Source organism: Odocoileus virginianus, chromosome 18, assembly GCF_023699985.2.
Source record: "Odocoileus virginianus isolate 20LAN1187 ecotype Illinois chromosome 18, Ovbor_1.2, whole genome shotgun sequence".
Taxonomy (NCBI): Eukaryota; Metazoa; Chordata; class Mammalia; order Artiodactyla; family Cervidae; genus Odocoileus; species Odocoileus virginianus.
In genome coordinates, this window is record NC_069691.1 from 1,509,353 (window position 1) to 1,523,098 (window position 13,746).

General features: G+C 51.3%; 1 protein-coding gene across 1 annotated transcript in view; it reads right to left on the reverse strand.

Annotated features, from left to right (window-relative positions):
• Positions 1–1,739: 1,739 nt before the first annotated feature.
• The window catches only part of FRMPD1 (FERM and PDZ domain containing 1), a 102,336-nt gene continuing 90,329 nt past the window's right edge, over positions 1,740–13,746 (reverse strand). Inside the window, exons 11-16 of the mRNA XM_070480244.1 lie at positions 12,919–13,045; positions 12,673–12,768; positions 10,769–10,951; positions 9,784–9,931; positions 6,882–7,688; positions 1,740–4,227 (exon numbers count right to left, since the gene is read on the reverse strand). Coding sequence (XP_070336345.1) covers positions 1,853–4,227; positions 6,882–7,688; positions 9,784–9,931; positions 10,769–10,951; positions 12,673–12,768; positions 12,919–13,045 — 3,736 coding nt within the window. The 3' untranslated portion in view covers positions 1,740–1,852. The remainder of the gene's footprint in view (positions 4,228–6,881; positions 7,689–9,783; positions 9,932–10,768; positions 10,952–12,672; positions 12,769–12,918; positions 13,046–13,746) is intronic.

Sequence of the window (13,746 nt, forward strand, 5' to 3'; positions counted from 1 at the left end):
TTGCCTGGAAAATCCCATGGACGGAGGAGCCTGGTGGGCTGCAGCCCATGGGGTCTCGAAGAGTCGGACACGACTGAGCGTCTTCACTTTCACTTTTCACTTTCACGCATTGGAGAAGGCAATGGCAACCCACTCCAGTGCTCTCGCCTGGAGAATCCCAGGGACGGGGGAGCCTGGTGGGCTGCTGTCTATGGGGCTGCACAGAGTTGGACATGGCCGAGGTGACCTAGCAGCAGCAGCAGCTAATGAGTGACTGGTAACAGGTGATGGGAAGATTCCCTTCTCTCCCAAATACCACTTTCCTTCTGATTGGCAAGAGCTTGGGTATGTCACTTAACATCCCTACCTCTGCGCTGCCTTTTCTGGGTGAAGGAGAGGAATTAGGGAGCCTCAGAGGAGAGGGTGCACTGAGCTCACAACTAACCAGGAGCCCCGGGGTTTGAATGAACTCTGACAGCCCCAAGTCGGTGTCTGAATTATCTTAGGCCTGGACAGAGAAGTCGCCAGGAAAGGCATCCCAGGGGTATCTAGAAATCAGTTTTCCAGGAAACAAAATGCAAGAAAGGATTTCAGATGGGGAGAAGCATCCATAAACTTTGGGCATGACTACTAACTTTTATTGAGCATTTACTAGTTTCTGCCACGCAAAGCAGACACTATTAATCTCTCCAATATTCAGAAGAGAAAACCAAAGCACTGAGAAGTTAGGTAGGCATGTCCAATCAAGGTCCCATCAAGATTAATAGGGATTAACTGGCTCAACTGGAATTAGTGAGAGAGGTACTGGATATATTTCTTTTGCTATAATATTAATCTTTAAAGGGCAAATCTAGTTCAGGATTTTAATATTTGCCTTTTTAGCTATTTAAAATGGATAGAAGTGACCTAAGTGAAGTGAAAGTTGCTCAGTCGTGTCTGACTCTTTGCAACCCTACGGACCATACAGTCCATGGAATTCTTCAGGCCATAATGGAGTGGATAGCCTTTTCCTTCTCCATGGGGTCTTCCCAACCCAGGGATGAAACCCAGGTCTCCTGCATTGCAGGCAGATTCTTTACCAGCTGCGCCACAAGGGAGGCCCAAGAATACTGGAGAGGGTAGCCTATCCATTTTCCAGCAGATCTTCCTGATCCAGGCATTGGAGGCAGATTCTTTACCAATTGAGCTATCAGGGAAGCCCTAAATCGGATAGAGGGTACAGTCAGCTTCAGGTAAAGCACGGAGCACTCCTGGCTGTGGGGGCCATGTAACCAAGGTGCTTACTGCCACCTCGTGGCAACCTGTGCTCATTGCCGTGAGGCCATCAAGAATGCCAGGCCTCCAGGTAGAGGTGCTGTAAACCCTAACTTCTGAAGGTGGAATCTATCACATACCACAGGTACTCACTCCTACTTGCAGAAGTTCCTGCCAAATCAGTGTGCTGGGAGAGGTGAAAACGATTTTTCAGCGACTCCACCTTCCTCCCCTATCCCTGCCTTCTTGGGGCAGAATGTGACTTCTAGCTTCCACACTCGCAGAGTATGTGCCTCCTAGGGTACACACATTACTGATGGCAATCTGCTTATCTGTACCCACCCAGAGGGGCCATGAGCATCCTGGCCAGGGGCAGGGACTTGTCTTCCTCATCTTTAGGAATAAGATCCTAGTACACGCCCTGACTAGAGGAGGTATCCAGTTAATGTTTGTGGAATGAATACGAGTGAATGCTGTTGACCCAAACTTGTCATCACTCCGTAGAATTCAGGCAAAGATTAAGCAGTAGTTTATTTGAATACTTTCAATAGTAAAGACTTGAGAGGGGTGGGTAGGCAAATGTCCGGGGCAGAGCAGGGGGCCGGGGTGCCTGGCCTGCTCACAGGGCAGTGGAGGCCCGGAACTTCTGGGTCAAACAGAACACGGCGGCCGTGAGGGCCGTGCACTGACGGGCCAAAAGTTTCACGCTCAGGTCGCGGTACCCTCGCTCACAGGTCAGCCGAGCGGCCTCCACAAACTCGTGGTAGGTATGCACCACATCCCTCAGGTTCCCCGCCGCCTCCCTGCGGCGGCCGGAGCAGCGGCGGCAGTCCGTGAGCTGCAGGCACAGGCCGGCCAGCTGGACCAGGTGCTGGAAGGTGTCCCGCACAGCGCTCTGCATCTCCTCCGGCGTCTGGTCCATCCTGATCACGTGCTGACAGCTCGACAGGAGCTTTTGGGAGCCCGTGCAGAGGCGGCTCCGGCTTTCAGCGAAGTGCCAGGTGCACTTGTCAGGGGGGTGTTTATTCCCATTCCCCCAGGAAGCTTCTAAAATGCCCTGTAATTCCAGCAAGCTCTCCATGAGTTGGATGAAGCCCTCCGGGATGCTGGCGGGGGCATCTCTCAGCTGTCTGAGCGCCCTGGAGCAGTACTCCGGCCAGATGTGGCTGTTCGTCGTTGGGAGCTCGGCGCTGCAGCTGTGGGCCCGGGCAGGCCTCCAGGGCGGGCTCAGCCGGCTTCCTGCAGAGGGCGGCGAGGTGAGGGGGGCTGTAGGACCTGCTTCCGAGTCTCTGCCTTCCTCCTCTGTCTCTGGCTGCAGGCCCCGGAAGCACGTGGCATAGGAAAACTGGCAGCTGCACTGCTCCATGCCCATTCTGGGGGCCCCTGTCTCATTCACACCTGCGAACCCCAAAGACGGGGCTGTCCTGAGACTGGCAGAACCTTTAGGATAGCTCTCTGGGGCAAAGCACAGAAAAGACTTCTCAGCAGGAAGGCAGATGCTAGGCCTTTTGCCTTTGCTTTCTGGCACAGAAAAATGGTTTGAACCTTCTAGGTGGGGCTCCTCTTGGGGACATGGTAGTGGCTCTGGCAGAGAAGGCCCTGGATTCAAAGAGACACGCTGAGGAATGTCCCCAGGGGTTGTGTCTTCCCCTGTCACATGATTAGGTGGCTCCGCCTTGACCTCCTCTAGAGAGAAGGCTGATGAAATGGTCTGGTCCCTAAGCAAGAAATCTGAATTAAAATCCAACTCTGCCAATAGTTTTTGTTCTTGGGCCTGGCAGGCTTGACCCGGAATTTCTCTGCTTTGGGGTTCTGTAGGGGAACTTGGTGGGGTCTGCTCAGTCCCTGTAACAGGAGTCTCCAAGAAGAGGGAGGCCGCCATGCCACCGGCTGGAGCACTGACACCAGTAGTCTGTGGAAGAACATCCAGCCCATCCTCCTTGGGGTCACCTGGATCCTTCCCAGACTCACCACTAGATGAGCTGCTGTCGTTTCTGTTGGTAACTTCTCTACCATATTCCAGAGATAGTTGTCCTTGCCCCTCCTCTGCAGACAAAGACGCCATCGTGTCTTCCGAATTTATCCCGCACTCATCACTTTTAGGTCCGTCTCGAGAAGACAGCAAAGGCTCTGTGTCCGGGGGGGCAGTTTCTGGCATATCATTTATAAACAGAGGTCCCAATCCTGTTTCTAACTGAACTCCTCCCAGCTCCAGGGTGTCTCCTTGAGCAAGAGTATGTGGCCCCGGGCTGGCGGTCAGGCAGACCCTGTCTGGGTTCACATCAGCACTGGAGAGGGGGGAGGCACTGTTCCCAAGCTCCACGGTGAGTTCTCGGGGGCCACTACCACTCAAGTCTTGAAACGGAGATGAGGTCTGGGGAGGCCCTGCCTGAGCAGTATCTGGGCCAGATGAGCCTGGGTTGAGACCGTGAGGGGTGTTTGCTGGGGAACTGGCGACACCGGAGGTCAGAGGGGCAATCCCAGAATTCTCTTTATGGTTAGGGTCAATCCGGAGGCGAATGGCAGAAATAGATGACACTCGAGAGTCGATGACAGATTTGGTTTCCATGGTCTCCGGCTCCATCTCCATGACCCGGGAGGCTGGGTTTTTGCTCTTGGTCTCCCTCAGGGGAGTCAGCAGCCCCAGGGCCTTGGTCTCCAGGACACCGGGCTCACCCTGCACGTCTTGCAGCGAGGACACAGTCGGGGAGGGCGCAGCGAGGGCCAGGCAGGGCTCCCGGTCATAGTAGCACACGTCGTCCACGCTCTCCAAGGAAGCTGACGGCGCCAGGGGAAACGAGACCTGACAGGTGTAGTCGGTCTGCAGGAAGGACCGTCTTTTCCTCAGGGTCTTGGCATACTTCTTCGCCCCTCCCCTTCTTCTTGGCTGTCTGCCGTCTGGCCCAGGATTCAGGCTGACCTCAGGGCTGCAGGGGCTGGCTTCATTCTGTGATCCTGTGGCACTGGTTTCTACAGCGGAAGCAGCTCTGAGCCCTGAGAATCAAGAAAGGAAAAAGAAGGTGAAAAGCAGAAAAACCAAGAGACGCGTAGGTCTCAGGCTCAGGACGCAGGATGGCCTGGGTCTGAATCCCAGCTGGACCGTGTAACCTGGGGCATGTAAAACCTTGAGCTCCTCAGTTTCCTCTTCTGAACGATGGGGGTGAGCACTGTGGTACCTGTGTTTTGATTCTGGGTTGCCCAACATCCCGTGCCTTGTCTTTTGGTCAACTTCCTTTCAGGGGATGACATCTCTCCAACCATTATAGACTGCTGAAACTATTAATGAAGGAGCCCTACCCATATCACCCAAGTGGTCAGAGCTATGAGCTAGAAAGTCAATCACAAAATTTCCTAAAATTTCAAACTTAAACACATTGATAGAAAAAATAAACAACAACAACAGTACAACCCATTCTTTGCAGCCACGGTATCCTAACAGCACAATGAGGAATCCTGCTGCCTAGCCTCCTGGTCTGGCCTCTGCCTATGTCAGAACCAGGGCTTCACCTCAGCTGGCAATTCTCTAAGCTATTTGACATCCTTCCAACACTGTCACTTCCTCTCATTAACCCAAGTCAGGCAGTACCAGTGATGTCCATCAACACTGCTATGCTGGACAGATGACTTAGTCCCTATCAGGCTCCTAGCACGAGCCTGTGCCTAGCTGGTGTTCACTAAAGGAAGCCTGCGCCATTATTGTTACCATCATCACTACAGGGTGAGCGTTCTGAAGGAGTTTTCTTTTGACAAAAAGTGACTGCGACTCAGTCGCGGGCATGAGGGATCTTGTGCATACCGAGATGGGTATTTCTGAAAGGAGAAACACTTCTATGAAGAAGTCCTGGGAACCAGCCAGAAGGAATTAGGATCACAGGCTAGTGCCTGAGTATCAGAGGGCTCTTATATTTGGACTGGTTTTTTCCAACCTGGCTGAACCTTATTAAAAGCCTCATCAAATCCTACGCTACTCCTCACACCTCCTAAATCAGAATCTCTGAGGCTGGGTCTAGGAATTTATAGTATTTGACTCAGGCCCCTTGGGTGATTTTGATGCCCAGACACCTTTTGAAGGTGCTGCTCTGCTCTAGGGCCCCTCAGCCACCGGCCAAGGGTGTTTCTGAAGCTTAAAAAAGGGAGAGGCTCTCACAGTGAGTCAGAGGCCCAAGCAGACCCCGGCCTGTGAGTCCCAGGTCTGGGCTGTCTTCCCAGCACCTCACTGGCTCTCCATGAAAGAGGAAGTGTCCGATGTGGACCTTATCTCCCTGACTGGACTCCCAGAAAGGAAGGCCTTGACTGATGGTCTGTCTCACCCCCATCGTGTCCCCAGCACAATGGCTGGCTAGTGGGACACGACTGGAGGCAGGGATGGCAGCTGACTGTGTTCTCTGGGGAGCAGTGCAGAACCTGGCCTGGGGTTTCTACTAGTCAGTTAATGAAATCGGGGTAGATGGTGGGGAGTGCATTCATTCATCCATCTAGCGGCAACTGCCAGGAACTCTGTGGCAGGACAGAGGTGAGTGTCAAATGCACAGTTGCCGAATCACAGAAGCTTTCGCTTTAGTGAAGGAGAGAAATATCCATACAAAGATCACACAAATAAATATGCGGCTACAGGCAGGAAGCACCCAGGGTGTGTGACAGGGGGCAGGGAGACCTCGTCCGGGCGATCTGGTTAACATCCCCAGAGGAGGTGCATTTCCACGTGGGGCCTGAGAGAGAGAAGGGTAGCAGCCAAAGATGAAGGTAAGGAGTGTTTCAGGTGGACGGAGCGGCACGTGCAAAGGCTGGCGGTAGGAAAGAACCGGGCACTTTTAAAACTGGCAAGGAGGTCCGTGTGGCAGGAATGTAGGGACAGGGCTCGGGGGAAGGAGAGAGACACACCGAGGCCATGTCACAGAGGGCCTGGAGAAACCTCACAGGGGCTGCCAAGGAGCCGGCCTTTCCCCCCCGGGCAGTGGGGACCACCGGAGCCCAGGGGGTAGCAGGAAGGGGCTGGCATGCAGGAGAGGACGCAGCTCCCCGCCCCTCGTGGGTCACTCCCGTCTGGGTGCCACTTGCCGATGTCCTTCCCCTTCAGAGTGCAGTGAGAGGGAGGGAGGGAAAGAGGGTGTATGTGTGAGTGTGAGTGTGTGTAATGGTCTGCAGGGACCTCAGGTCAGCTTAGGAAGTCACTCTATGAGGAAAGACCCCCACACTCTGTGCACGAAAGAATGAGGAATCTGATCTTCCCACCTATGTCTGAGTCCCTTAAAGACCACCAGTGGCCTGCCAGTTCGGCTCTTTTTGTTTAAGGCCTCATTTAAAGCCTCCAGGCCAACAATAGAGCAGCTGCTTCCCTCTGCTGGCTGCTCATATCAAACCTTTTCTTTCTCTGTGAATTCTGTCCGTCTCACAAGGCCTGGCCCATTTGCTGCCTCTTCTGGGAAGCCTCCCCTGACTCCCACTGTGGAATTAATGCCACTCATCTCTGCCTGTCCACAGTTCTCCGAACCTCCCCTGTAGCCCTCACTTGAAGTTGGGATGCCCACCTCAAAAGAGAACGCGCACCCATGCTTCACCCAAATGTTTTGCCCTCAGGCTTGCGCACGGCCCTCCCTTGGGACTGAGGAGCTGCCCGCACATCCACAGACCTGCCGGGGAGGACTCACCGGAGAGGACGTCTGGGGGTGTGAGCTTGTCAGCTGCATCATAGTACTCCTCGTCGGAACTGCCATCCTCCAAGGCCAGTGGCAGGCCTGGGGCCAGGGCATGCAGCGCGGAGCTGGACAGGGCCTCAGACCCTCCCCGCTGGCCCAGGGCTGCTGTGCCCCCACCCTGCCGGGCAGCCGTGCCGTCAGAGCTATCACTCCCGTGGCTGGCGGGGGAGACTTTGGCACACAGGCTGTAGTAGTCAATCTGGCTGCCCTCGTACGGCCGAGGGTCTAGCCTGAGCGCATTCAGTTCCGGCCCCCAGCTGAAGGCCCTAGGAGCAGGGCTCTCAGAAAACTCCGTCTTCTGGCTCTGAGAGTTGGCTCTCTGGGCCAGGTCCAGGAGACAGAGGAAGCCACTGGTTTCAACCCTGCTTCTCTCTTCCTGGCTGTCTGAATCAAGACTCTCCGGGAAGCCCGGCAAGCCCAGGTGGAAGAAGCCGGACCTGCTGGAGGAGCAGGCATCCAGGTCATCCTCCTCCAGGGCGTCCATGGACTCACTGGAGCCGCTGGTCCTGCAGCCGCGGCTCTCGGTGTTGGCCGAGTCGGACGCCTCGGATTCGGCACTGTCTGTTGTGCTGCTGGTCCCGCAAGTGCTTGGGCCCTTCGCAGCCACTGCAGGCGTGGAGCTGTCCCCAGGAGGCTGCTCTTCCTCCGTAAGTGGTCCGCAGGGGCCCGGCTCCGGCAGGCGTCTGTCGGAGAAGGGCTCCAGCACGCAGTCCGCTTCGGAGGACTCCTCGGACTCACTGCAGGCCCGGGACTCGTAGCCTGACACAAGAGTGATGTGACAGGATTGGGGACTGGCAGATGCGCACGTGTCCACCCGCCCCCACGCTGCCTGCCCTCTTATTCTGCAGAGGAGAGAACAGAGGTCCAGCCGGGTGACAGGCCTGGCCCAGGCTACGCTGGCTGACACGGGATCCACAGAACTCCAAATTTCCACGTTCTCCACACAGTGGTCATGCCTCCTTCCCCACATCTATCTGAGCCACCTAAAGAGACAGGATCACCTCCACCTCCAAGGAGAACTATCTGTTTATGAAAACAGCTGGGTATTTAGGTGGTTTGCTACACCCCTCCTAAAAATCTCAGCTCTGTCCTGACTGGGTATCAAAATCAGACGGGGAATCATATTAGAAAAACAACAACAACATAGCCTTGGACCTCACCCTGATGCACTGAGTCTAATATCTAGGGAGTGGACCCTTAGAATCTGTATTTTTTACTAACTTTAGGGGGGTCCCGAGGCTGCTAGGCTGGCATCATTCTGAAGCCTGGCCTAGCGACCCACTGGTGCTACAGGGCTTTTAGAAAAGTGCAAAGTGACCCACTGCTGGTACTTGGAAGGATTCACGGTGAGAGCGTTGGGGGGCATTAGGCCAGGTCTCAAACTGCTCATGCACCGTAAACCTCCAGGTGCGATCTGTTTCCAACTTCTCTCTGGGGACTTCCCTGGCGGTCCAGTGGGTAGCGCTCCACGCTTCCACTGCAGGGGGCATGGGTTGATCCCTGGTCAGGGAATTGAGATACTGCATGCCACACACCACAGCCAAAAAAAACCCCAAACAAACAAAAACCCCACTTCTCTCTGATCACATCACATTGCATGTAAACCTCGGATGGTTCCTCTTGCCTACAGGGAAGGACCTAAGCTCTCCTGCTGAGGCTGGGGGCTCTCACAGGGTGACCCTCAGCAGCCTGGTCGCTCACTGCAGCCTTCCTATCATGGGGAAGCTGGTAGCTCTAGCGACCACAGAGAGCTTCTCAGCCTTCACGCCTCCATTGTGTCCCTCTGCTTCAGAGGATCACTCCTCCCCTTTTTGCCTGGGTGACTTCCCCATGTTCGTCATAACCTATTTCAAACAGGTTGAAATAGGCCTCCTGTGATCACCCTGCCAGACCTCCACAATAGCATGGCTCCACGGGTTGCCATCTCAGAGGCATCATCCCTTGTTAATAAGCTGTGTTAAAGGGAATAGGTACAGGAAGCTCTTCCCTTCTGAATTCTTAGTTTCCTATCAGCCAGCCTCTGAGATGACTTATGCCTGTCTTATCCACATGGAGGAAATGCCATACGATGGTGCGCTGCGGAGCACCTCTCCCCACCTCCACGTTCAGTGTCAGCATGTCAGGGGCTTGAAATGTTATCTTTGACAGTAAAACAAGATGTCACTTATTTGTTTAGAAAGTATAGCTGACACGGTGGGAGTGTTTATGCCATTGCCAATGTTTAGGCAATTGCTTCAAATCAGGGTTCTGTTTCATTTTGTTTCTTCCCCTGCAGAGACAGCGGTTAAACATTTATCAGCAAACCACTGGGAAGAACGCTGCATCAATTGTGCTGAAGCAAAAGCCTGGTGGAAACTAGGAAAATGTTCACCTAATCTGGCCTCCCCTACTTCATTCCTTACGTCATATGATTTTTACCTCCTATCTCCATGCACCCTGTTCTTATAAACATGTAAGGCAGAGAACGTTTATTATAATTCAAGAGAAGCAAAAGAGGCATGAGATGAGAAGTTAGGTCAGCTATACTTTCTAAACAAAGAAGTGACACCTTGTTTTACTGTCAAAGATAAAATACTGTGGATCTTAGAGATGATTTTAGGTAAGACTACAGGGAATCAGAGACCTTCCACAGCCTTCCTTGGCTTTATGGGACTCTCAGGTACAAAGAAATCCTCTCTATTTAGGATTTTGGACAGATTGGCTGTTTACCAAGCAAGGAATGGAGAAACAGCTCTCATCCCCTTGAGTGGAAGCCTCAGTTCCACTCAATGCACCATCCCGTTTTCAGGCTGCCTTGACCTACAAGGCAGTGAAGTGGGCCTGTCCTCACTGGGTCCAAGCCTTAGCACCTCACCTTCTTCAGCAGACACCCGGTGCACATGCTGTTTGTTTCCCGGCCAGAGGAAAACGGAGGTCACCGGGTCCACAAACAGCCTGTAGTACCCAGCAATCAGGCAGGCTAGGTCTTTTGCACTGTTGGATTCCAGCAGCAAAGTCAGAACCTTTGAAGGTAAACAGGCTCTTAGGCGCATAAAGGGCTAAGGCTGGCAACAAGGGATACAAAGTCTGAAGGCTGGCAGCAAGCGATAGAAAGGGCAACCAGACCATGCAGGGCCCATGAGAGATTTCAGGTAAATCCAGCCACGGTCCATAGACAGGCCCCCTGGTGTCCCGACAATATACCTGTTCTCACCTACAAGATCTGAAATGAGTATGCACACACACAGCCACACAAGCACTCCCACATGCAGTGGCTTCCTCCCATCCAGTCTCCACAGTGTCTCCTGTCCTACCCCAACCCCAGCCCCCCATCCCAACCACCCCACCCTGCTCATTCATGCCATGGGGCCTGTCCAAGACCTGACCTAGAAAAGAAAAAGGAGCAGGATCGAGTAGAGAAGGAAGGAGAGGGGGATAAGAAGAAGGAAGCACCAGTCCTGAGCATGTTGGGATTAAGTCAAAGGAAGCAGGATAGACATAGGACCTTCCAGAGCGGTACACTGATCTATTTTAATTGCTGTCACCCCAAATCTTGGGCAGCCATTCTGGTCTAATGTGTGTGATAATACCCTCTGATGCTCCCATCTAGGTTGCTGAACCTGTCAGGAAAGTACACGGTCAAGCTCAGTTTATAGAAAAAAAAAAACCTTTGAGGACCTGCCCGGGAAAATGCACCCTGTTCATTACTTTCCCTTTGATGGGACAGGATGGACAATTCCATCTCTTAAGAAAATGTTGGACAGGAGACTCTGTTAACATCCAAACTCACATAAACTACCCTCAAGTAATTTAGCCCCAGATTCCAGAAGCTGGATTCAAACTTCCTTCCCCATCATTACCTTGACATCCTGAAGATACACTTTGACCATGCTCACTTTCTCAGACTCTTCTGTCAGCTCTACACGGCTGATGTTGGCAAACTCTGCCAACGTGGACATGATGTTGAGTTTGCTATTGATAATTTGGCTAATGCCGTACTTGGCTCCAACCAGAAGGGCAATGTAGGATTCTCTGTCCTGTAACTGCAGAGGGCAGGAAGGGGAATTAGTTTCCATTCACAAGCTAGGGAAAATACATTATACACGTAGGACATGATACCTCTCTCTGCAAACCCCTCACCACCACTCCTCTAGATGACCAAGTTAGGTGATAGCCTAACCTGGGCCCCCTCTACAGATAAACTCAGTATAAATTTATCTCCCATAATACTCTTCACAATAGAGGATCCAACCACGGGACTTTTACCTGTCACATAAACACAACCATATACTTTCACACCTATGTGCCTAAATTCACATTGTGCCCTCCACTTGGAATCCCTTGTTATCATTGCCTATTGAAAACCCACCCTTTTTGAGAACCTTCCATCAACACCTACTGCCCATTGAAAAACGCCACCTGATTTGCTCCTCAAACCAGAACAGTCCTTTTCTCTGTTGATTCCACACCACGTCCTCTGTCCTTCTCAGACAGCATGGGATTAGTCTAGGACTAGGATTTCTAAGACTTCTAAGATCAGACTTCTTACTGTTATTATTTGTATTTGAGTTGCATATTCCATTAAGGTCCCTGACAACAGAGTCTGTGTATGTCTATGTCTGTACCTCCAGTGACCAGCAAGCACCCTGAGCCAGCTCAATGTAACTGGTTTCTTCTCCCACTCCCAGGTCTTTCCTTAGACATGAAAGGTAAAGAGGAGTTGGAGACAGGAACCATAAAGTTGGCAGAGGGCAGGATTAGCCCTAGAGAAAAGTGGGTAGTTTTTCTTGTACCTTCAAGTTTCCTTTCTGTGATCTACTGTCTTTTCCACCATTTAGTCCACGACTTGTACAAAGACAGGACCAATTTTTCTCTTCCCCAAACAATCAGATGCACTTCCTTTCTTTCAAAACATCAATTCTCTTTTTCCATCTACATTGTTAGGTCAGCAGCCTAATTAAATTAACCCATCACTGTAAATGACTAAGAAGCACACCAAATCCACTGAAAGGAGCTTTGCTATTATTATTATTTTTTTTAAATCTCTAATTGGTAAATTGTCTGGCTTTGTGCCTGAGGGTTCTGGAGCTGAGTGGTGGGGGCAGAATTCCCTTAAGCCACATCCCACATCACCGACTGCACCAGAGCACAGAGCTCCAGGCCTAGGCTCCAAAAAGCAGACCAAGGGGGGAATGGGTGACCCAGCAGAGGACTCTTTTCCTTGCTTTCCCTTCTCAGGTCCACTCCTCACTTCTTCCCTCCTGAATAATCAGGGCCCCAGCCTCCAGTCTGACATTCTTATCTTCTCTTCATGATTTCCCTTTTTTCCTCTTCACCTTCACATACCCAAAGCTCCAGGGTAAACTGATCACAGTATCTTGCCCTCAAAATCTGGCCCAATGCAATCTTCTTCTTTTCCTTAGTCCCTTCTCCTTCCCCACTCAACCCGAAGCTGGCAGTGGTGGTCTCCGTCTTTGACTTCCCAGTAATGGTCCCGTGCCTCTCATGGCTTTGCTCAGCCCTGTTTGGTGCCTCGTTGCATCGTTTGAGGATGGGAGCTGTGTCTCATTCAGCGCTGCCTCCCCCAGCATCTGTCAGAGGGCTGGTGTCAAGCAATGGCATGACAGATGCTCCCTGACGTCATAATGTTCACTTTCCCAAACAAATTCTAGTCCATGACAGTCCTCAGGGATTTTAGACTACAAGATACATTGATGTTCAGAGACTCTCTTGCATCCCTTATAAGAAGTTCTTTAATACATACCATTAAAGTAGCATTAAAGATTTTCCCACCATACGTCTTGAGTTCCCCAAGGATCTGTAGATAATTTAAACGCAGCTGGGCAGCAGAAATAAGTTGCTTAAATAAGGGTGAAAAAAAAAGAAAACAAAAAAAGACTGTTGAAGTCAGAGCTATTCATTTGCCTAAAATGCAGGCAATGTTGAAAATTCTCTCCCTGAGGTTTCACAACAGTCAGCATGTGGTTGGCAGGGGCTGTGGCTAAATTACCTTCTGTCTGGGTTCCAGCAAGTTCTGGTTCCTCTTCATGTGGAAGCTGATGGCTTTCTTGATGTCTTTTCCTTTCATGTTTCGTAGTAAAGTTGGAGATATAAAGTTCTCGATTCCCCAATCCTTCCTGCCATGAGACATTGGAGACAAGGAGGCTCATGTCTACAGCGAACTTGACTCTAATGAAGAACGTAATTATATTTGATTCAGTAGTTATTGTTCCAAGAATACTGTAATTATGAGCTTCTTTCTCAGCAGAAGATATCTGGCTGGTCTTGTGGAGTATATGTAAACATAAAGACTGTATATGTGTGATATCTATCTACCTATTTATTTATACAAACACACACACAAACCACAAAAATGAATCGTTCTGGAATTAAACCCCATGATCATTCAAGGAGCCCATTACTCCTACACATGTCCAGCACAGTCTCAGGGGGCAACACACAAAACATGTGAATCCCCGAGGCCATGCTTGAGGATGATGCCAGCCTAATCTCCCTCCACCCCACCCAACAGACGAGTTAAAAATAGATTCTCAGGTCCCACTCTCTAGGGATTTCGCCTAGGATATCAAGGGGAAGACCAAGGATTTTTAAAATTTTTTTAAATATAATTCATCAGCAGGCAAGACACAGCTGAGATTTGGTGAGGAGATGAGCAAATCTGGGTGATACCACCCAGAGCAAAGTGATATTTTAAGCTAAGAATCTGGAGGTGTCAGAGCCTCAGGACTTGAAACTGCTCTACACCAGGATTTCGTTCACGGCAAATGAACTTCCAAGGCATTCCTGCTTGCAGAAGAGCTTGATGCTGAGGTTGTCA